General features: G+C 37.6%; 1 protein-coding gene across 1 annotated transcript; it reads right to left on the reverse strand.

Annotated features, from left to right (window-relative positions):
- Positions 1-15857: 15857 nt before the first annotated feature.
- efemp2a (EGF containing fibulin extracellular matrix protein 2a) lies at positions 15858-23338 on the reverse strand. The gene is made up of 10 exons (XM_079249519.1): positions 23224-23338; positions 21504-21552; positions 21194-21382; positions 20572-20694; positions 20372-20488; positions 19119-19238; positions 18889-19008; positions 18599-18725; positions 17923-18118; positions 15858-16620 (listed from the first exon to the last, which is right to left on the reverse strand). Exons 1-10 carry the CDS (start codon positions 23323-23325, stop codon positions 16447-16449), a joined length of 1317 nt encoding a protein of 438 aa, XP_079105645.1. The 5' UTR covers positions 23326-23338; the 3' UTR covers positions 15858-16446.
- Between the last annotated feature and the right edge of the window lie 878 nt (positions 23339-24216).

The following is a 24216-nucleotide window of genomic DNA, read 5'->3' on the forward strand; positions in this document are numbered from 1 at the left end:
GTTTTATTAGGTTTAAGTGACAAATTAATTAAATTCCTTTTAATATTAGTCTATCTGACAAAGTGCTTCCAAACTTGATCTGTTTTATCTTCTTTGTAAGTCACCTGCACAAGAGGCGAGGTTAATTTATCAATAGGTTACTATGACGTTGTCCCAGCGTTTACCTTCTGAGGTATCCATCAATATGGATATGCAAATGATTCATCCTGCTTTTTCTTCAAAAGTACACTTTTTTTCTGGGGTCTTTCTTTACTTTTCATACGGGATGACTCAGCCATTTCTGCCTTCTCTTCCTCCATCACTGACTCTAGATTAGTAATGTCATAAAGAAAAGAAAGTGCCGGCAGATAAGCAGAGACAAACGACAAATGCGCACCTGCTGGCGAGAGTAATGGACTGGTTTTAAAAAAATAAAAAAAAAAGACTGTTTATCCAGCTTTAATTTTCCTTTCCCTGAAGGTGCTGGAGCTGCTCAAATGAAAGAGAAAATTTGTCGTCTCTGCAGCACATCACATGAGTGGTCCTTGGAGCAGAGAGAAATACATCATACACCCATCTGATGCTAAAATGGGGTCTGTAATGTGTCAGGTCAGTGACATCAGTTTTCCTTCAGGCAATTCTAGATGCAGCATCATAAACTGCTTTCATTAATGAGTGCAGTTCTCTAAGAGAAGATATAATTGTGGTGGCTCACTGGTCATTTGGAACATTGTTTACTTTAATGACTGAAAAAGGCTTAAAATTGAGTCATGCTTTTTGTTGGTGGGTGCATCAGATGGCCATTTGTTTGGTTCATTGTCTCAAAGATCATCCAGCTTGAGTTCATGTATCTGCATGTCACTAATGAATAACAGGTGGATTTGACAAAACCTTAAACAAGGGTTACCTGAAGAGTAACATTATTATTGCAACGTTTGCAGTAATCGAATAAAATCGTGACCCGTGTTGAAGATTGGTTGCTGATAGTCCAGGATTATTACATTTAATATGACTTTATGAAAATTAATTTTGAATTGTTGGTTAGGTAAACAGTAAATTGAGCAAAATTGAATCAGCAGGTACAATAATCCATTCAGCTGAACATTCTCTGGTTTCATCAATCATTACTTATGATCATTTTCCTATATCTTTTTTGCTGTAATTCACCATCTATTTGCTTTAATCCAGAACATCAAACTCCTACTTTATACAATATAATTAAATGTTTTAATGACGTACTGTTGCTTCAGACTATGTTCAGTTGAATTAAATGCAATTGCTTTATAAATATCTGCATATAATCCAAAAAATTCTTTCTGTATAGTCCTTCAAATTTTGCTTTTTCTGATGTTCATGTTTCTCATAAAAGATGTAAACATCTCACTGAATTACAGATCCCTTTCCGGTGCCCTTGCAAGTAAAGGGTTCATGTTAGACTTCACTTTCCTTCATTAAAGGCAACACAAATCTGGCTTTATAGGATTTTGCGGTTTATATATTTGTTCATTTTTATCCAGGATCCCCGTTAGAGGCGCCAAACCCACCACATACTCCACATCACCCTACACCTACAAATTAAAACCAAGATGCAATAAAAGATTAAATAACAGATACTGAAAAATGCACAATCAAATGGTAACAAGAAACAGAGGCAGATTATAATTTCTACGTAAATCTATATCTCTATCCAATTCAATTCAGCTTTTTTGTATCGTGCCACTTAACAACAGTGTTTTCCCAGGGCACTTTACACAAGAAATCACACTAAAATAGCATTTGCAAGATCAACACAGTTCATGTCATCTTAGATTTAGATTTATAACAATAACAGTAAAAATAACTTAATCTTATAACTCAAATTTAGAAATTAGATAAATGATGTATATACTTTTTAGGTTTATTTTTAAAGCTTATTCCAATTCTATTCTACAAAGAGACTTTTTTTTGCATAGTATAGGATTTTGGCATGGAAACGGCTACATGACCTGGCATGGCCTGTCTAGAGATGTGACTGCAAGGCAAGTTTATTCGAATAGCACCTTTTATGTATAAGACAATTCCAAGTGCTTTACTTAATAAAAGCATTAAAAGCAGTACAGATGGTGTAAAGAAGCATAAAAGACAACAATAGCAAAAATTACAGTAAACTAATAAAATAATTAAAAGCAAGATCAGTTAAAAGTATTTCTTTGTCTATTATTGACATGATTAATATTATAAATGAACTTGTATGGTGAGCGCATATAATAAACTAAAACTAAGATACTGGTAAATGGTCTATCCTCAACTTTTAACAAAGAAAAAACTTTGTGCATAGAATCAACGTTTGCTCTAAATGAAAAGCGCAGAACTAAACATACAGCTTTATTCTGCACCAGCTGAAGGTTGTGCAGGTCTTTTTTGTAGAAGTAACAGACCAGATAACTGAGGAATAGTCAAGATGAGAACTAACTCATAAACTCACTATGAGAACTAACAATTGTAAAAAATGTCTAATTAAGTGATCAATCATAAAAAAAAATGCACATCTTTTGACAGTGGACACTGCTTTTCCACTTTAGTTACAGTTTAATTGATATGATGGGACCACTTTAGCTGATCATCAAGGAATAACAACCAAATGTTCTACTATGTGGACCTGCAGAGCTAAACCATTCATAGTGAGAGGCAGGCTTATATTTCAGCATCCTTAACCTCATAAACCAGTTACCACATGTTGTTTATGAAAACTGTTAAAAGAAAAGAAAATAGAAACCCAGTCAGTGAAAAATGGAGCACAAATAATCAGGAGAGAGTTGAAACTGTGGAGCAGCCAGATTTAAAGATAGAACATGTAGTACTGGATTTTAAAAAAAGAAACAGAAAAAGCATTTTTCGGATCAAGATTAATGTGCATGGCATCAAGTAGAAAAAGTAGGAACATAATATTGTAATTTGTATCAAACCAAAAGCTGGTAGCTAAAGACACATGCATGATAATGTTAGCTGCTCTGTATGGTCATAATGCATCAGCAGATCATTGCAGAGCACTGATGGCTGACACTGTAATGATCAGCGTGTCTTTCTCAAGATGGGGCTCATTTTGCTCTTTAACAACAAACTATTTATATATCCCTGTGTTCAACACACAGGTATGTAAACACACAGGTGTATTTACAGAGTATGTACAAAGTTAAAGTCCATACTTCATCTTCAATTTCACATTTAATTCCTTCCATTTCATTCATTTACACTTCACCATGCATAGCATCATCTTATGCTCCAGACTATATAACTAGTACTGAGTGTGTTTGCTCTTTTCTCTTGTATGATGTTTTTCGTCTCAAAAGATCATCATGAAGAAGACATATTTTCTTTAAGGGCATTAAATCAGATAAAAACAATATGCACCAGCGAATTAAAACTGATCCTACTATATTATTAATATGGATTGTTGAAAGACTGCATGAAATGGGATCCTGCAAATGATTCATTACATTCATAATCTTTATTTAATTTATCTTCTGGAATGTTGATGCATTTTGTCCCAAAGACAACTGGGAAAATAAAAGTTGACCATACACATCTGGACCTTGCTTTCTTTGGCTTTTTTTTTTTTTTTTTTTACCATGCAGGAGTTACTGTTGATTAGATTTGATGTTATCAAAGATATCTTTTTAAAAACAGCTGTCTGAAGAGGCACACATCATTATGCAGGAACTCTCAAAACAGAAACACTTCAAGTTGTTTTCATGTTTTTTCACTGAGTGGTTTGGTTGGTAAGGTTTTCCAGTATCCCACACACTATTGTCTCAAACACTGTTGTTGGTGTGGTTGTCATAAGGATGCTACCATTGTGAGCTGTGCTTTTGTAAGCATCAACAATAAGAAAAGACAAGAACATTGCTGTGAAGAGGCAGGTGGTTGAAGAGCAAGGGGTTGTAGGGATGAGTGCCTTGTCTCCCTGGTAACAAATGGACTCAGACGAATCTGATTAGAAGAGTGTTTTGTGCCTGAAAAAAAAAATCTGATTCTCTCTATATTCATGTAGAGATTCATTTGGTTTCATAGCCATCTCTATTACAAACTCTTGTCCACGTTAACACAAATATATTTACATTCTCTCATCTGTAATTTTAAGTAAAAAAAAAGAACATTCTTCATTTTATTAAAATGATGTTGTTGTCTTTTTTGCTATGATGCTAGTCTGGAATGTAGCTTGTGTGTTTGTTCAGTCTCAACAGGAAGAGAGTAGAAACCATTCACAATCATCTGACTAATTGTGTTTTGTTGGCGTATGTGATAAAATAAGCATAATTTTCCTTGTTAAAAGAAGTTAAATCACTTTGAAGTCTATCTGAAAATGACTTGACCTCTTGCTTCACTGGTTTACTGAAGTTTGCTTTCTTGTTATTAATCGATGTTGTCTTAAATTCTGGCTCTCTTTAGAGTAAAAGAGACAATTAAGTAGGTTGTGTTTTAGGGCAGGATTTGCTTTTGTGCATGTCTGCATCAGCATGCATTTGGTGCTGTCAGCTTGACTGAGAAGTTTAGGTTATAACTGGAGTTCTCATGTCTGACTCCTGTCTGAGTTTTATCAAGGTTTAAACAGTTTTAAAATGAGTCCTTCCGTCATATGCTTCAGGGTGGTTTGAGATCTAGAGAGATGTTGTCTTGAGCTGTTTTGGGTTTGTTTAACGTGAGATATAAGCAAAGCAGTTGGTTACGCTCAGTTAGCTTCAGCCTTAAACTTCTAATTAAAAATGTTTTTCTGTTTTTCTAGAGCGCACATCACACATTTCTGTTACTGCTACAAAATCCATACTTTTGCCTATAGAACAGGGAGGATCCGCTTCAAAAACTTGAATAAAAAAATCACCAGTAAATGCAGGTTTTAGTGATTTTTATAAGGTTTTTTAAAAAAAAAAAAATCTTTTTTATGAATAAGAGTTAAACATCCTTTGCAACAAAAGATGCATTGTTCTGCTCTCTTTAACAAAAGGGTGTGAAATCTTTCAATACGGTAATATTTTACAGAAAATGTACTCAACCAGTTGAGAGAAAAACCTGTAGTCTTTTGGCTCGCTCATTTTTCACTCACATGTCGCTCACCCACACAGCAACTCAAACTTGCTTATTCAATTTCAATTCACTCATTCTCCAACACTTACTCTTTGTCCACTCACTGAGCAGATGCACAAAGGGCAGGGACTATTTTGGCTCTTTCTCTACACACTTTTTTCAGTGGCACTTGACAACAGGTGTGACTTTTGCAGCTTTGGTCTTTGGCAGCGAGTGATACTGCGGATGAGGGATGAGCAGCGTGTTCCTTCATATCCTTAGTCATCACATCACAGGGAACAGAGCACACAGGCTCGGCAGCAGCTCCATCATCATATGGGTGTGAAAGTTAATCGCTGATGAAAGTCATTATGATGATAATGAAACATAGACTTTGTTTATCTCAAAAGTATACATCAATAAGTAGGTTATTTTTGTGCTACTTCAGAAAGGGGGAAGGGGACGGGGAGGGGAAAGGGCTATGAGAGACGGGTGTATAGAAAAGAGTGCGGCTCTCATGCCACATTTGAATGATACTCATGTTTTTTTCCTTTAAGACTATCTTTTCTTTTTCTGTTTATTTTTACACCAAGAGTCAAGGTCTGCACTCTGCTTCTTAAGAGGAAGGAGCTAATCTGTCGCCTAGCAACACGTCCCACTCCTGCATTGAAGTGGGAGTGGGAGAGAATGTGGAGTAAAAAGAGCTGAGAAAAAAAACATTTGGAAAATTTAGAAGTTAGAGAGGGGCAATTGGAAACCAGAGAACATGGCAAACAGGTCAACTTTATTATTTCCTCAGACTTGCAACGTGGAGTTGATTTTGTCATTGATGGTCATGTTAATGATTACACAGCTGGCTTTATCTGTTTTGTTTTTCTCCAAATTTATATTAGACATTTACTTTTAAACTGAATTACATTCCAAAGTAAGACCCCCTGTAAGACCTGCTGAATTAGCATTTACATACACAGAGTTTAGGAAGCAGCAGTTGAAAACACCCCGAGAATCAGCTGGAAATTAGCCTCTGTTATGGATGTTAGAATTGTGGAAGAATGACCCGAACAAAGGCTCATTGCAGGTGTAGAGGAAGAAAATAATACTTTGAAGTATTTTGGTTTTGGTTTAAATGTAGAGAATCCAGAAACACAAATGTAAAGATAAAGAAAACTGGAGCAAGGCAGGAATGAGGGATTACATAAAAAAAAGTTTAACCTAACCTACAATGTAGCAAATACCAAATAAAGCCTAGTAGTATTTTACACCAACAGAGGTGATAAAAAGAAAAAACAGATCAAACGTGAGGAGCAATCAGGATAAACCTAAATGTGAAACAAGGACAGGAAGTAAGACTAAACAGCTGTACGAGGGAACGTGCTACTAGGTCAAACAGAAAGTAAGCCCAGGTGAGGAACAAAAACAATACTAGTTTCAAGCTGAAACCAGAAAAATGGATTAGAATAAAAACTAAAGCAAAATATTATAAAAACTCATTGTCTGTTCCAGCCTCAATCTAGAAATTCAGCCTTTATTGGGATTAAAATGTAACATCATGTGCCCTTCAGTAAATACTGATCGCACAGATACAAAGAGTTGTAACATAAGCCCTTTGCTGGATGTGAAAGAGCTTTGCCGTTTTATATCATTGAAAGCACTCAGCAAATATAACATGTCTACGCAGACTGATTTCCATGTATGAATACAGACTTGTGATAAATTACAGGCAAAACCATCATTCCTCTCAGCAAGGTGTTCAACCACTGTGTGTCTGCAGGAAAACTTCAGCACTTCTCAGCATTTATTTCATGAGTTTGTGTAACTGTGTTGAAGGAATGGGTTGCCAGTCTTTTATAAGATATTTCTTTTGTGTATCTGTGATTGAAAGTACTGTTCGACATGTCAGTCCAAATTATGGTCAGTTATTGCCAAGGTTTGGTTACATGTTAACGGCTTGTAGCAGTCACATTCTTCTCATCAAACGATTCATTGATGCCCTGTGGACTGAAGCAGTGTCATCCTGGCAGGAACCACTCCATGATTACAGAAAAATGTGATTTTTTCAGAACAACTTTGTGTTGATTTGCAGTGACTCTTACCTCTAAAGGATTAGGTGAACTCAAACCCTGCCAACAAAATGTCTTAAACGAGTAATTTCTCTGTATCTAGAAACTTCACGGTTAATAAAATACCAAATAATGCTAATAGAAGACATTTATCTACATGTACTTTTGTGTAATAAATTAATAAGATCAAACTTTTCATTGCTTTTTCCTGTTCAGGTGTGAAGCTGCTCAGCAGGATCTGCACAAGACCTTATGGAGCCAAATCCAGGCAAACTGCCAGGTTAAAAAACATGAGCAACCTGTTAGTTGCACATGTTTACCACTTCAGTCATAGTTTTACTCAATTTTGTTAGTTTTTTCTTATAAGCCACAGGTGTCAAACTCCAGTCCTCAAGGGGTGGTTTCCTGCAGGTTTTTGTTGTCTCCATCCTCCAACAGAACTGACAGACACTCATAAATAGGTTGACGAGAAGCTGCTGGATCCATTTGATTTGAATCAGCTGTGTTGGTGGAGAGAAACAACAAAAACCTGCAGGATACCGGCCCTCGAGGACTGGAGTTTGACACCCCTGTTATAAGCTTTAAACCATCACTTCTGTTGATTCCTGTTTCTTTCTAGTGTTTGCTGGGAGAGCCAAAAAAGTTTAAATAAGAGTGAAACATGAATTTGCTATTGCTATATTAATATATTATTGCTATATTAATATGTATGTATGTAATATGTATGTATGCACATAGAATAGAAAACTCCTAATAATTTTGCAGATCTGTTGTGTTTTAACTAATTCAATCTGCTGCTGTTTGGATGCTCGATCAGATTTTGAGTCAGTCAGACCTATCAACAGACAGACACAGCCTGTGAATGTGAGCCATACAAACACCCACTCACGCTTTTGCACCTCACATCCCGCCTTTATCCATCTCTGCCTGCCTCCCTCTCACTGCTTGGCTTTGTGAGCCAACAGCCTTGCACCTTTTCTCTTCAAGTTTCAATATCCAGTTTATTTTTAGCCACCAGGGCACAGAACAAGGAACAGAAGTTTTTCACCAGGGCTCTTTAGTTGTGTGCGCATTCTCTGTCTCTCCAAGGTCCCCGGATTATTCTTAGATTCCCAAGAGAACATGGGGACAATAACTCAGTAAATTGCCTGCATTATTCTATTGAATATGAAGTCCATCATAATAAGAGAGACTGCTTCTGCATGAAGTTTCAAGTGTTTATACGCAAATATGTAAGATCTAGATATTTTACATATGAAACATCTGAAAGGCAAGCTTCAAACATCTTCACTTAGTTTGGAAACAGTCAACTATTATTCATTTACCTCATTATACTAATTAATATAAACATCTGTATGTAACCTTTTTGTTCTTATTACTTATTTCATTTATTCTTTTGTCTTCTTTTCCTCTTCTTCTTTTTCGGTTTTTTTTTTTGTTTGTTTGTTTTTTTTAGATTTTTTTTCTCCCAGAGTACTGTACTGTAACATACCAGCACAAACACTGACTCTTTCTCCACACAATTAGTTGGTGCTGATGCAGGGTTGCCATGGTGATGTGATGTAGATGTGTTACATCATAAAAAACCTCCTAGCAGCAGATCTTTCACTGAGACTCCTTCTCTGCCTTTTTCTTCCTCTTTTCCCCATCTGTGTTCTGCTTCCCTCAATTAACTTTCAGCCTCCCTTTCAGCCAAAAGGTCAAGTGCAGAAAAACCGGGCCAGAGACAGTGGGTGTGTTAGGCCAAGTGTTGATATTTATGTAGAATATACCTGGATGTATATTTGAAATAAGAAGATAGATTGAGCTGTTGCATAACTAACGCAGTGAGTGGGTTGATGTGAGTGCAGGAGGGACAGATTGAATGGATTTTTGCTTTGTTCATTTCTAAGACTCGGTCCATTTGACCTTGTTTTTTCTTGCGGCCCTTGTCCTGTGGGGCTCAGAGTATGCCTCTCCTAACCCAGCATTTTGAAACCAACCACATGTCTTTAATTTTTTTCCCTGCTCTTTCATATTGTCCACTGTCCCTCATCTATTCATTCTGAGCAGATTTGTGAATGGATAGGGTCTTTTACTATGAACTCATTCATTCATTTTTTTCCCCTTCCCATTAAGGTCTGCTTTCTATCTATGGTAGTCCAAAAATACAAATTAGGGTGAGAGCAAGCAGGGAACGAGTGACAGATTAATGACACCTTTTTCCAGAAAAGTAGCTTTTTATCAGACGTAATTCTTATATTGTACAGTAAACACTAAGCTATTAAAAAGCAGGTGTAACTACATATACATTTTTGGTGTCTTTTTGCAGCTCCTGTGTGTCTAAATGGGCAGAGTTTTTTTTGTTAGGAGTTCTGTTTTTATGAGATTTCAACAATGGACATTGATAAAATGAAACTCATACATTTACTAATGGTGTGTTTTTATGTGATTAAAGTTGTGAAAAAGATGTCATTGTTGGCATAATGATCAAAATCCATCTCCATTGTAACTCATGTGTGAGGAGGTGGGTGGTGTTAAAGCAGGGCAGATGTCCACTGCTGGCAAGTGAACTTCTCTTTGTTTTTACATTTACAAACTTTAGTTTACTGCTCCAAAATATCCATCCAGCAGGTTCTGAACTTGTATTATTCTGTTCAGGGTCACTGAACATAATTGGTTAAGAGGACTGGAGCCTAGATGCCTCAAAGGACATTTCCAACTCAGAGGCAAATAGATAAACATACTCCACAGATTCAGTTGACTTTATCATAACCCACTATATTGTTATAATCTCTGTTATTCATCATTTCTGTGATTGTCCATTGAAATGAACTTTTAAATTCTGCACCAAAGACCAACCAAGAGGCACTGCTGTTTTACATAAATGTAGCTGCACTCAAAGCAAGGATTCAAGTCCATTTTTAGAAATTACAGAAATTAAATGAGATTTTGTCACCTAATGTGTCATTAATGTTATATTTTTCTGTTGTTGTATCTGTATTAAAAAAAAGTGTCAACATATGTGGTAGAATTATATATTTGAGTAAAAGTGCAAAAATGATCATTTGCGTGAGTATTTCTGTCATATTAAGTAACACTTTGATCGTTGAATATATCTTCTTTTAAAAGTAACCAAGTGCTTAATGAAGGTAAAATGCATGCACAGCCTCAAAATATCAAAAGTATTCTTAAATACTTGAACAAATATACTTGGAAACTTTTCACTACTATTGAATTCAGTGTCCTGTTTTTACCTGAATCCTTTAAAAGTGCGTCACCTAACCAACTATCTGTTTCACAATCACTTTGTGTTTTTGTGATTCACAGAATTCCTCTCTAGCCTTCTGTTCCCTGCCGCTCTCATACCTTTCACTTCTTCTCTGTTATTTTTCTCAGGGCTGAATGTGTTTTCAGCATCAGTCCCTTTTGGCGCTCTACACCCACACATCCATAGCAACACGTTGCTGTCTCTTGGTAACCACATTTACGCAACGAGTGAAGGAACTGAAAGTGAGCGGGCCTCAGTCTTGCTGAGATTCTAATATGAATCAGTCTTAACAACTCACACAGAACACATCTCTGCATAAGTTTTCTTTGTTTAAAAAGACATCCAGGTTTTCCGAGGCCTTATTGTTTTTGCACCTGTCCCTCAATATAGACTTCCTCGTGTGGAATGTGTACTCATCCCAGGCTGCTGCACACAGTCATACACTTAATAATGCTTCTGTTAATCACTGACATGTGACTCAATATCCTACTCAATGTGATAACCTGCACTAAATTCCCAGTGTTCATGGGAGATTACATTGACCCAAATTAATGAACGCACCCCGTAACTGAACCTTTAATTGGACAAGACTGATAAGCTAATTATTTCAAGAGTTAACATGATATTAATCCAGTTGTGTAACAAGATGGTAGTTCAGAAAGCATTTCACAAAAAGTAACTGCTTTGTGATATGTAGGGGTCATGTCTGCTTTGTCAAATGGTCACGCTTTTAAAAAGAAAATCCAACTAGATTTAATCGCTAACACTAAATCCAGTCATAACATGCCAGAGAAGCTGGTTCAGAAAGTCAAACATTGGAGCTCTTGTAGATTTAAAGGAATTGTTTTTTGGTAATTTTAGGTTCAGAAATTTGTTTTAGGTACTGTAGTTTATTTAAATGTTTTATAAAAGGAAATAAAATAAGATGGGGTTTTTTTTCTTGAGCTACTTGAAACACCTTGAATTTTAAGTTGTTCAGGAACCCTGTCTTCTGTGGAAGGAATTTTATCATAACTATTGGTTTGGATTTTGGGATTGTTTTTTTTTATCTTTATCATTGTTCTCTGTTTGGATTTTAAACCTCTTCAATTCATTGTGATGTGAGCTACAACCATAAGTCAGCCTGTAGAGCTCTCCTATGCTCTGGTCACTCTGCATTGTCACCTGCCGTCAGGGTTTTGGCTTCATGCACTTCATGAAAATCCTGAGGCGGTCTCCACAAGATCCACCAACATCCAGAATGAGCTTCCAAAGCTCCAGTAACTTCTTTGGTTCTCCATTTTTAACCTGAGAGTTTTGGTTTTTAGGTTCTTCATCGAGTACCAAGACACAACTTTAGGAAAATGTCAAAAAGCATAATGTCATTTTTAAATATTAATGTCCTCTTTTATTCCATCCAAACTAGACACATAAGTCAATCTGTATGTAAATTTGATCCAGCATGTAAGTCAACTCATGTCCATTTTGGACTTATAGCAGCGAGTTATGTCCAGTGTTATGATTAGGATAAGGAAAATATTTGGGCATGAAGCATAATCTTGCACTGCAATGTAAACATGAAGTCTTATGTTGACTGCTTGGGTTGAGAAGTTGCAGGAGAGACTCTGTGGCCTGAAATAAGTAAATATTATATAATAATTACAAAATTAGTCGTAAAAAAAATATCTGTTCTTTAAGCCCCTCAAGTGGGGGAGTTCAAATAAAAAAAAAACTGATTTTAAATGGGATCATACAGAATAATAATGATCCTAGACTGCTAGGAGTTCATCAATAGCAAATGGGTAAATGTATTTTGTTCAAACCTTATGTGAGATTATTTAATTTCAAATCCAATTGTTTAGATACTCCTTGATTGTCACAAAGTTAATCAGTTCACAATCCTTTAGTTTAGGTCAAACCTACAGTTTGACCTAAACTGTAGGTTTAGGTCAAACTGTAACTCATCATTGATGAAGGAGTGAATGTTTAGGTGTAAAGTATTTCTAGCTACTTTTAGTTAGTTATTTTTGTACTTTGTAATCATCCTCCCCCAGTGCCCACCCTCTTAACATATATCTATATATAATGTAGGCAAATATTCAGATGAGAGCCATTTCCTGCTTCGAAGCCTCACAAACTCGCACTCTATAATCACTCAGCTCTCCTTATATTCTGCATCCTGTTTTTCATGTCCCTCAGATTCCATAGCCTGCTCTTTTCATTAATAAACTAATCACAGTGCTCGGGGTTGTGGGTGGAGGGAAATGACACTCCACCTCACTCTTTCATTCATAAATATAATACCTGCATTGTAGTGTAGTGGAGGGGGAAGCATCAAGAGCTTTTTTGTAAAGCAACATGAGAAGATCAAAGGGGAAAAGATTGCTCCTCTTTCATGGTGACAAGCATTAAATGGTGGGACAGAACATGTTTGTAAAGGCATATTTTCTGTCCACTGTGTTTGTTGCATTGTACAGGAGTTGTTCCCCACATTACTACTTCTCCACTTCCGGTCCCACACAAACCCCAACATCAGTACTCTTTGCATCCCACAGGGCACGGCTTGTCCAGAAATGAGATCATTCTCTGGACGAGGTGCCAAACAAGAGAGGCCCGGGCACTCCAACAATCTCTGCCATCCCAAACACTCCTCCCACTCATCTACGTGGGCACTGCCACTCTAAAACAAATGCTCTCCTATGTAAACACCCACACCCTGCACACACGCAAACAGCCTACATACACAGATTTAAACACAATGGTTACCATATGAACACTAAATGCAAATATAAATCTACTTAACACACATTAAAAGTACTGTATTTGATTATTACTGTTACATATGAAGAAACACACACTCTGCAGTGGAAATCTGAGATACTACAGCATCCAGATAGATTCCAAGGTCCAACAAAACTGAGTTGGAACATAAATGTCTTTCCACCTTTCACAGGAACACAATGTCCAAACTCCAACAAACACGAGGATCCTTTGGGAGCTATTTTTCTCTTGTGCTTGTTTTATGCCTCTTTGGGGTAATTTTGTATCTATTTTAGTTCATTTCCACCATATTTATGCTGCTTTGCTTTGGATTAACAACATTTACAGTATTTTTTAAAATAATTTTTCACTATTTTCTGCTTGTTTAGCTTTTTTGTTGTTATTTCTCATTTCTGTCATGTCCTCTGTAACTCTTTACATGTTTGCACCCCATGCGTTTGTTAGATATTCATTTCCAGTCATCCTCTGCTTTTATGTGTGTGTTCATACTATGTTTTGATGCAACTGATTTGTGTCAGTCCAACATTTTATAGGTGACTTTTAGAGGCTGTTTGAACCCTTGAAACCCAATATTGTAGAGGTTGTCAACCATGACGGTGTCATTCTGCTTTAGTGAGGTTTTCTTACCATCTGAATAGCAGCATAAAAATGAATTAACTACTTTCTGTTAATGTGAACACACACACACCTCCTACCCAACTCCATTCTTTAACACCATCACTAGGCTCTGTCATCTTTGTTCTTCATCACAAGCTGTCATATGATGTTTGAAAAAACTGCAGCAGCACATACTGTACTCTCTATCAGAGCTTGAAGGTTTGCTGCCTGGTACATAGCTTAAAAAGTAGACAAAGATGCCATCAGTTTTTCCTCCTACAGGTGTATGAGTGAGGGAAATGGAAGAAAATGTAGGCTCAATAGTCTATTAGGTTATAAAACCACCATGTTCACCTCAGGCTTTTGCTATTCCTGGATTGCTGCCCTGCTGCAGAGAGGATCTGCAGCGTCGACTGCCCCCTGGTGGCTAAAAACTGTCTGATCCAATTACATAAAAACGGGGCTGTGAGTCATCACCCCCCCCCCCCCCCCCCCCCCCCCCCCCCCCCCACCGCCCCCACCTCAGTAGGAACAGATGGGAGGTGTGTGTGTGGTGTGTTTGTGTGTAGGACTGGGCGGAGAAAACGGCAGTGGACTGTGAAATAAGGGCTTCCCCCTCTCTCTCTGTCTCTCTCTCCCATTTTTGGTGGGCCAGGGAATCTGTGAGATGCTGTGACAGTAATGACAGAACAAAAAAGGTGTAGTCTTGCTGACTTTCAGCTGCAGCTGTCTACTGTATTTCCTTACTAATGAAAGGAAAATACAATTTAATCTATCTCTTTCTCGCGCAAAAACAGATTATTGACAAAGATGAGAAACAAATAGTGGGGAAATGACACTCAGTTTTGTCTTATGTATCCAACATGCAGCTTAGCTAAGAGGCATTAGACTACATCTATTGGCGTTACTTAACAGAGATAACAAAGATGATGCTACAGACAGAAGCTGTACATATCTTTGCTTGGCAGGCTTGTGTTAAATATGTGGGTATAGGCAAAAACAAGGTGGTTATAATATCTTTGATGATGACTTATTCTCTTAGCCATGCTCTAATTACACAGAGAGGATGTCCCTTGATAGACCATCCTGCAGTCGTATTCCCACTTGTATCGCAGGTAAAATATGTTTCCATCCCTTATATGAAAAGAAAAGTGACAGAATTCTTCAAAACCATCTGAGAGTGGCATCTTATGGTTGAGACTTATGGGGCCTTTAGTGATGGTGTCTAGAATAATGCTCTGAATCACCCCAGATATATCTTGCTTTGTATGAGTTACAGTTTGTAAACACCTACACTCCCAACACTACAGTCGATAGCTGGCATCTCACGTGTTAAAAGAACACCTAGAACTCATAATAGTCAGCTCTACTAACACTTTAATCACATGAGCAATTATATTTATAAGACTTTTAATGTGTTCTTTTTAGGTAAGTAGCTTGTGGCATTATTAATACATTTAAATTCTATATTCTTGTTTCTGACCATTTATAGTTTTTTCTTCTCACAAAAATGATGGAGCATGATGGTGAGTGGTTTTCTAATGAAAGTACTGATTCTCTTTAAGCTCCTGCATACCCAGCACTGGAAACCACAGACTGACTCACTAAGCTGATTAGTTACCTTACCACAGCTTGTTTGTGTGTTCATTCATACATTACAAAGATATCCTGCAAATGCCAGACTTGCACTATAGGACAGGCTGCAGGTCCTGTTTTATGAGATAAACACCAAACAAAGGCTCCAGGTCAGGCAGCACACTTGATGAACTTTTTAGTCATTTTATATGTTGGCTGATGGTCTTATCACAACTGATCATTTAAATTAAAAATATTCTATTTACTGGGGAAAATAGAAAAGAGCATCTAATGTTTACAATACATTTTCTGCTTCTAAACTCCCAACATTCTTTTTCTATTTCACTTATTTCAATTCATGGTTGCAGAGGATTGATGCCTATTCCAGCAATTACTAGTTGAGCTCATAAATTCACCAAATACAAAAACAATCTAAAAAAAAATATTGGCAGTGCCAACAAGACTTATGTTTAGTTGTAGTTGTTTTTTACTGAATAGTCACAAATGAAAAGGTATACTGTTTTATTAGGGTTCAGAACTTTCAAAAATAAAAAGTACAACACAATGAAAGAAACTTAGAAATGGCAGATGTAGCAATAGCATGGGAGTGAACAGTTGAGAGTGAAAAACGTGGGTGCTGAGGTCTTGAGTGAGTGGTTACTGATTCATGCTTGTCAACAGGAAAACAGACTGACAACAATAAAGTGACCCATAGAACTGAAATAAGGATGTAAACTGGTGAAAACAGATCAATCTGGTGACAAGGGGCATGGATCACTCCAGTTGAATGCAGAATTTGCCACACAGATTCATCATCACCCTTGAAAGAATTCAAACTTTGTCATACCATCTGACCAAAGAACAGTGTTGTCAGGCAGATGTAAAACAGGAAATAAAGGAAACATGATAACAAAGAAATGGCCAGGGTAAACACAAGAGAATTGATTGGACTAATTAAAGCTGCTACTTATCGGTGTGGCACTGCTGCTATGATGTAGTTGCACACTGAACTGCATGTATATTCTTACAACTAATATAGACTGACAGAAAAGAGTCACTTTCTTTAGATGACTAAGTACAAAAAGCTAATAACGTAACATCACAGTGACTGGTTGAACTGCATTGACCACTTCTGTTTCCCAGCTTGTTTTTGCATCTGTGTCCCTCCACTCTTCTTCTTCTACTTTAAAAGGAATATGGCCCAACATAGATGGAGAGTCTGAGGGCGGAGCTGGTCTGGTAGTTGCCCTGGTAGCTGAGCAGAGGGTTAACAGAAACCATCTCCAGGTCCAGCGTGTACTCTCTGGGCCCAGACACGGCCCGGGCCAGGACCAGCATGGCACTGATGTTATTGATTTGCTGCAAAAGATGAAAAGATATTTCTGAGTACACAATGTAAAAGATCAAAGATATAAAAAGCAAGTGTTACATAAACAATCACAATATTTCTGAACAGATTTGAACAATTGTCCCTTTTTTTCCATTTGCACTATTGCTTTTCTTACTGGCACATATCATTCAGTCAAAAGAATGTCCAGTCAAATACTTCTTAAATGTCAAGTATTACAAGTATTTTGACTTTTTCAAACACAATTTAGACATATGGGAAGCAAATTAACCTGTAAATGCTGGAATTAACTATTTCGTTCTGATTACATTTTCAGAGGTTTTTAAGTCTTAAGCTTTAGATGTCTTAACTAATGTTTCATACTTTTTTATGACATGTAATTATTATTTTGTGTCAAGTTTTTATTGCTACTGACCTGGCCTGTTCCCTATCTTTGCCAGAAAACTGATTTTAAAGAGATTTTAAATCTCAAATTTTTTTATAAACCTTATTTAACCAGGAAATTGTGTTTATCTTTTTTTAAGCCTGTTAAACTTTACAGTAAGCACAATGTACGTGAAATGCAACATGATGAAATATAGGGCAAAAAAATAACAACTGGACTCCAGGTAGGTAAAGAACAGTGTCATTTGAAGGAGGAATAACATCTCTCTATGTGGAGCCCTTACTCCTGAGTTTAAAAGAATATTTCATGTTTAGCTTTAAACTGTTTGGAGATTATCTCATCTTCTGCATGCTAACTATTCACAGTAATGTCAATCATTTTGCATTTATGCCTTATGTGACTAGTGGGACTTTTGTCAATAGTATCATGTTTATGTCTGATTGAGCTCAAGGCTCTTCATTACTAATTGGATTAATGAGGCTGGGAGGGTCTGGTTGCGTCATGGGATCCAAAGCTTTTGAAGCTTGATCTAGTCAGTATATCCTTGCCTGTACAGACACAGGTCCCCTGACTCTACGAAAAGGAACTACTAATTCATATAAAGTCCTTTCACTTAAAAACATTCAGTGGAAAATGAATAAACATCATATAAATGTTAGTAAACTAAAAAGACTGTAAAACAGGACACGGATCATCATTTGACATGAAAGCATTTGTGTCACATGATAAATTTGAAGAAATTCTGCATTAAATATACAGAAAGTTTATGCCTCTTGCTGACTGGAGTCTTTCATTTAAAGTAGCACAGTCAAAAACTTTAAAAACTTTGCTGTGATTACAGTTTCTGTCAGCAGACACTAAGCTGAACTATTTATCATCAGATCACTGCTTCTTCCCACTCCCGTCTCTACCCTCTAATAGTTCTCACCCTGATGTAAAAGTCTCCATTCTCGTCCCCAGAGCGAATGCGGAAGGTGTTATAAGCACCAGCAGAGACACTGGTGGCTTGAATCTGGAAGATATCAGAGGGGACAGAGCGCTCCGAGGTGATGCTCATGTAGCGGTGGACCACAGAGAAAGGCAGCTCTCGACAGGCGGGGTTGCTAATGGGACATATACAGCGGCTGGTGACAGACAAGGAGCAGTAAAAAAGCTAGAGTGAGATCAATCTTGAATCAAATAGATAGAAGTGCTATTTATCACAGGGACAGCAGTTCATATCTCTACCAGCAGAGGGAGTAATGCAACCGAGAGGAGAAATCTCTTAATATCTGAACCAAGACTGAACAGCAGCCTTTCTGTAGTTTCTGTTGCTCATATCTCATAGTATCAAGTCTTCTGGGATATGTTAACAGTGACCCACACCTGTTACAGCTTGTTCAGTGTAGTAATAGTTTTCTTATTGCACTGGAACATGTTCAAAAGAAAATGTTGCAGCATTGGACTCATATATGGAAAAAGTAATTGGGGTAATTTTGCAGTCTGAGCCATACTCAGCACAGGGCCTGATTATATTCTGAGCACATATTTGAGTAATTAGGACAAGATGTGTGGAAGTGTGTTTGCGCACAAACACACAACACCCTTCTTGAGGTGTCACTCACTTGTCAGCTACTTGTATGTAAGGGTCTTGGCAGCGGTTGTTGTCCACACATTGGTATCGTCCGTGGATATTCACACAAGTCTGTGCCTCTGTGCATTGATGTTCACCTGTTTCACATTCATTTATATCTGCAGAGGACAAACAACTCACAATGTTTGACTGAGCAGGACAAGACAGGAAGAGAGTTGCTGCCAGATAATGAATGAGTATTGACTCAGAACAGGATTCGTGACTCTGAGAGCAGAGTCGAAGGCGTTCATTTCAAGAGGAAATGGAGGCCAGCACGCTTACCCTGGCACATTCTGGTTCCATGCAGCTTATATCCTTCTGGGCACACACAGGAGAACTTCCCAGGTTCATTAACACACTGGAACTGGCACAAGTAATTGGAGTAGCTGCACTCGTCGATATCTGAAAAGGACAAGTTCAGGTTGTGTGAGTTCTGAATAATTAAGTGCCAAATGGAGCAGAAAAACAGTAAATCACAAATTGATTCTTAATTGACACAGTGGCTCTCTTACCATTGCAAGTAAAGCCATCTGGCCCAAGCTCGTAGCCCTGTTCACAGCGGCAAAGAAAAGTACCATATGTGTTGTAACACCTCTGAGAGCAGGGGGCACCCATATCACATTCATTCACATCTAAAAGGGAGGAAAGGGAATTTCATTGCATAAAAGTCTCTGTAACATGTTTTTAGTGAGTCAGTTTGTTACCACAAACGAAAAGGTCCATACGATGTTCTGCCGAATCATTCAAACGAGACCAAAATGGAGACGGGGTCTGTTAGAAAAAGGTGACTGAACAAACTGCACTGAACTGTAAAATGCTGTTACAACTGATGTATTTAATGATCCACAAGTTAATGTTTTACATTTTTTTTAAGTAACTCAGTTTTGTTAGGCACCTCATAAAACATATGTAAAACTTCATAAGAGTAATAGGTGCAGATTTTTTATGACAGTTGAGATTTAGTTCGGAGTTACCTGAAACTTGTCATGTTTTTCTGTGTTTTTTATTCTCTATAGCAGAACGATAATAATATGAACTTTGGTTCAGAGGTGACATGTGGACAAAGCGATAATGCATTTAACTTCAGTGTTGAGACCACTGTCACTGCAGCAGAATCAGTTAGTTAACTTTTGGGTGCATTTAATAAAGATATGGTTTTCGTGTTTCTTTTTTTAAATATAAATATATACCATAAATGAGATGCAGTTAGATTTGCTGGTTTAAACCAGGTTAAAACATCCTAATAATTTAATTTTCAGCATATAGAATTTCATAAAAGCATTTTTAATTAGACAGTGTTTTCAAATATTTATCAAAAATGACAACATTATCTTCAGGCTGAGTCCCAAAAACATTATCAAACAGATTTATGATTTTTTTTTTTTTTTTATTAGTGTCCATCCTGTTTTAGAAAATAAAATAAAAATATGTGAAATCTGAGCAATGAGTAAAAACTTTCTTCTTTTAATATTCTGGATACAGCCCCAATTAGCAAATACATGCATATAAGCACAGATATAATTTACAAAAGTTACATTATCTATTTAAAATAAGTTACAATATTAAAATATTTTCTGACAGGAAATAAGAAGGAACAATAACAAAAGGTCAAAGATATGTGCATTATGTAGAAATAACTCCTTCAGTGCATTTCAATCTTTTATGTTGGCAAGATGCATAGTTAACATCAGTTTACTTGTAGCAGAGTTTTGCATTGGTATAAAGTCACATTTATTGAATTAGGCTTAGAGATAATTAAACTCACCAACGCAAGAGCGGTTGTTTCCCGCCAGCTGAAATCCAGGCTCACACTGACAGGAGAAGGAACCAGGAACATTGACACAGCGATGCTGGCAGTACCTGTACCTGCACTCATCAATGTCTGACAGAAGAAAACAGAATCAGAAGGTTTTAAGGCTTACTTAAATACATGTTACAAATGATGCCACATTTACATTATCTCACCGATGCACTCTGTGCCAACCTTGCGATAACCATCAGGGCACTGACAGGTGAAGGCGCCCAGTGTGTTGATGCACTGCTGGCTTGGAAGGCAGTCGTGCTCATCTCGCTCGCACTCATCAACATCTGTGTATGTGGGTGAAGTGCAACAAAGACGGATGTAAAATGTGGTTATTGTGATCAAATACGGCATCATTCAGCATGACTGACAGATACAGTATGACTGAACCAGTAGCCACAATGTTCTCCTCACTTGCACCCAACAGCTGAGAATATCACTTTGAGTCATACTTGCTGTCTCATGCAAGCTACATGAACACCTCGTCGTCCTTCACCATAAGTTGGGTTCTTGTTGCAAGCCAGTTTCTAAAAACACAACAGCTGTCCTCGTGTGGAATCATCTAAATTCCTGCGCTGCCTGTCTGCCTCCCATGAACTCACTCACACTCACACAAATTACACCAACACGTTGCCTCCAGTCCCAACGCCTGGCAAAGCCACCTGTCCCTCAAAATATGCAGCCACCGACAGTAAAGTTACACAATCACTCACAAATGCTTAATGATCACTCATCCTGTGGCCACCTGTCCACCTCCAACCCTCAGACGAAAAACCAGACACCCACCCACACAGCTGGTCTCCTGCAGCTCATAGCCTGAAGGACAAGGGTTAAAGGGCATAGTGGGCGAGATGGGGGGCTCTGGAGCTGGGATGACTGATGCAGATCGGGGAAGGCACAGGTAGCCTCCATAGTGGTTGAAGCACTTCATCTCCCCTTTGCAGGCATCTGGAATGGTCTCACACTCATTTATGTCTGACGGGAGATACATAAAGAAATCATGAATAAAAGTGGGTGTTTATTAGACGCTAATTAAAAAGGGCTTAGAGAGGTCAGAGAAGTGCTGAGGAGGCATTAGCTTGTAAAATAGCCTTACCTTTGCAGTGCTCAGTAAGAGGGTCCCAATGATACCCATCTGTGCATTCCTACAGAAATGGGCAGCGAAAATGAGTGTGTGAGAAAATGATGGAAAGAAAAATGTGAACAGCCTCGCTGAACCAAGATGTTGCATAATATATTTGTAATATATAATAAATCTCTAGTAGTGGAACATGAAAAAAATTAAGCAAGGGATGGGGAAAACTGTTCCTCTGTGTTCGCGTCAGAATGCTAAGCCAATGAGACAAAAAGCTTGATTGATTTTAACGATGTAAATGTAATTTTTGACGTAGTTTGGAAAATGTATAATTATCATTTAATGACCACTACTAAGGGATAAAAAAACATTAATGTGGATCACTGGACGAAAACAATGGCAGGTGATTTGTGGATAGTGTTTAACCACATTAAAAGAGCAGAATAAGCTGACAGCGTCATGCAAATGTTTGGACACCTCCGGTTAAATGTTCTTAGACTATAAATGGCAAAACATGTGAAACACCTGGGGCCTCACGTATGAAAGCTGCTCTTACTCTCACTAAGAAGGCAGCCCAGTGCCTAAATGTATGATTTTTTTCTGTGTCGGCCATGTTACATTCTTAACTCCCTCATCATATTCGCAACGTCTCAGGGATTTCAGCCCAGTGCTGGTCAGTACACAGTCAGCTGAAGGTCCAAGGTGTGCTAGATCTGTGAGCCTGCAACTGCGCAGCTGTAGCAGAGATGCTGGCGCAGCCGGTGCTCATCTGATGACCCATAGTTGTGAATAGCAAGTCAACCTCATGGATGGCATCTCTGTAACACTACACTAACTTTCAAGTTTATGTTATGAATGAAACTCAGTTTCAAACCGTCATCTTCACACCGTCTCCTTGGGCTACAACGCTCCACTGATGTGCAGCATTCATTGTTTTACACTAACTTTTTCTCTATTTTGATTATAATAGCATGATGTTCACTTTTGCTGTGATTATAACAGGAGAAGAGTAAAGACTGTCTAACTTTAGTTACCTTCTGAATAATAGTTTCACATCAATTAACACAAAATAAAAATCAGTAATAAAACCAAACAAGCAGTAAAACAGATTAATGTATATCACTGCACTATACCTCCAGAACGCTTATATTCATGTATGTATGTATGTTATGAACTCTCATTCTTCTTCTCGGTGCCACCTAAAGGTTTAACTCTTGTGTTTGTCTGTCCTCAGGGGCTTGTTTGCAGAAAGTATGAGGCTTGTTTAAACTGCTATTAATGCTTCCATGAAGGTTGTAAGGCTCCAGGTGTGGCGGCACACGAGAACAACACCCAACCATGAGTGTCTGCTAAATCTTCCCAAAGGGGATTTGTAGTCAAACACCATCTACATCTATTTAATAATATTGCAAAGGATTTTCTCTAAATATGGCACATTGAAAGTAAAGTTTAGCATAGTCTTCTGTACCCCACTGTAATGGTTTAATGTTTTTTTGTACAGCACTTTGAATTGTCTAGTACATGGCATGGGCCACACATATAAATGCGTCTTGTCTTTCTTTTACAGAGTACCTTTAAGGTATCATTTTGCATTTGCCTAACTTTTTGCAGTAGCAGATGTTTTGACTAAGGTCCCCACACTTTCTCAAGCTGTAGTCAGTAAGAAGGAAGACTTATGAAGATGCAAATAAAAAGGAAAGAGAGGAGAGAAAAATTGGGAGAAAGATTCATCCATCCTTACCGTGTAGGTGTCAGTTTCTCTATGTGACTGTGAAATTGCACTGTGGAGGAGCACAGACACACATATGCACACACACAAGACTGACACACAAGCACCCTGCATACTAATGCACCAACTGATGTATAATCAAGCAGAAGCACATGTAAAACACACACACACGCAAACACACTCACACGACTATCAGACAGGTAACAGTGCCTTGAAGTCGAGACTGTAATGTACAGAGCAGTCAGGAAGTGGTATCTGTATTTCAGAGAGAGAGACAGAAGGAATGAGGGACACAGAAAGACAAAATTAAAAACTGTCTGATTCAGTGTCAAAGCTGAAAAGACAGTTTTAAGTAAAAACAGCTTTGTGGACATTCTCTCCTTGATTGCAGCAATAATAAATTAAATGAATCTCAGGTCAAAACACAAACACTGTGACATACTCCAACCCTCACCTAAAAATAACCAAGTCAACATCATAGAAATACTTTCATATTAGCTGCTTACAAAAAGCTCTCTGTCTGCACACTGGCAGTCGCTGGAACGACAGTCTGTCGTTGATCAGTTTGGAGACAACGATCCTGACCATTTCACAGCAGACACTTTCAAAGTTTAAAGTTGATATTTTGCTGTGTTTCACTGTCATTCTGAGCCTCTCAGTAAAAGAAGGCCTCTGCATTTGCCAACAATGGAACGTAATCGAATACATTAGTACTTCCGGTTTACGATACTAGATTCTCCACTTCATTTTAGAGGTAAATAAATGTTCCCCAAATACATTTGTACATTTTACACACAAAACATCAAAGGCTTAAATCTAAAGGGTGATTAAATATCTAAAAATTAAGAATATGATTCTTCTATTTCTCAGGATAGGTTTATGGAGAGCATTTCACTTCAGTCAAGGCCTTCCGTTCTTAATTATCATATTAAGATATTCTAACTTATTTCTGAAATTTCATTACTGGCTCTTTGTAAGTTATGCCTTCAACCTGAAAAAGCAAAA

The sequence above is a fragment of the Telmatherina bonti genome (genome assembly GCF_933228915.1).
Source record: "Telmatherina bonti genome assembly, chromosome: 12".
Taxonomy (NCBI): domain Eukaryota; kingdom Metazoa; phylum Chordata; class Actinopteri; order Atheriniformes; family Telmatherinidae; genus Telmatherina; species Telmatherina bonti.

Bases quoted from the DNA above. Each gene is read 5' to 3' on its own strand.
- efemp2a (XM_079249519.1), bottom strand. From the start codon at position 23,325: ATGCAGGGTGCTTGTGTGTCAGTCTTGTGTGTGTGCATATGTGTGTCT. The intron at 21,553-23,223 runs GTAAGGATGGAT...CCATTTCTGTAG, and splicing joins GAGAAACTGACACCTACACG to GAATGCACAGATGGGTATCA. The intron at 18,726-18,888 runs GTAAGCGTGCTG...TGTCCTCTGCAG, and splicing joins TGGAACCAGAATGTGCCAGG to ATATAAATGAATGTGAAACA.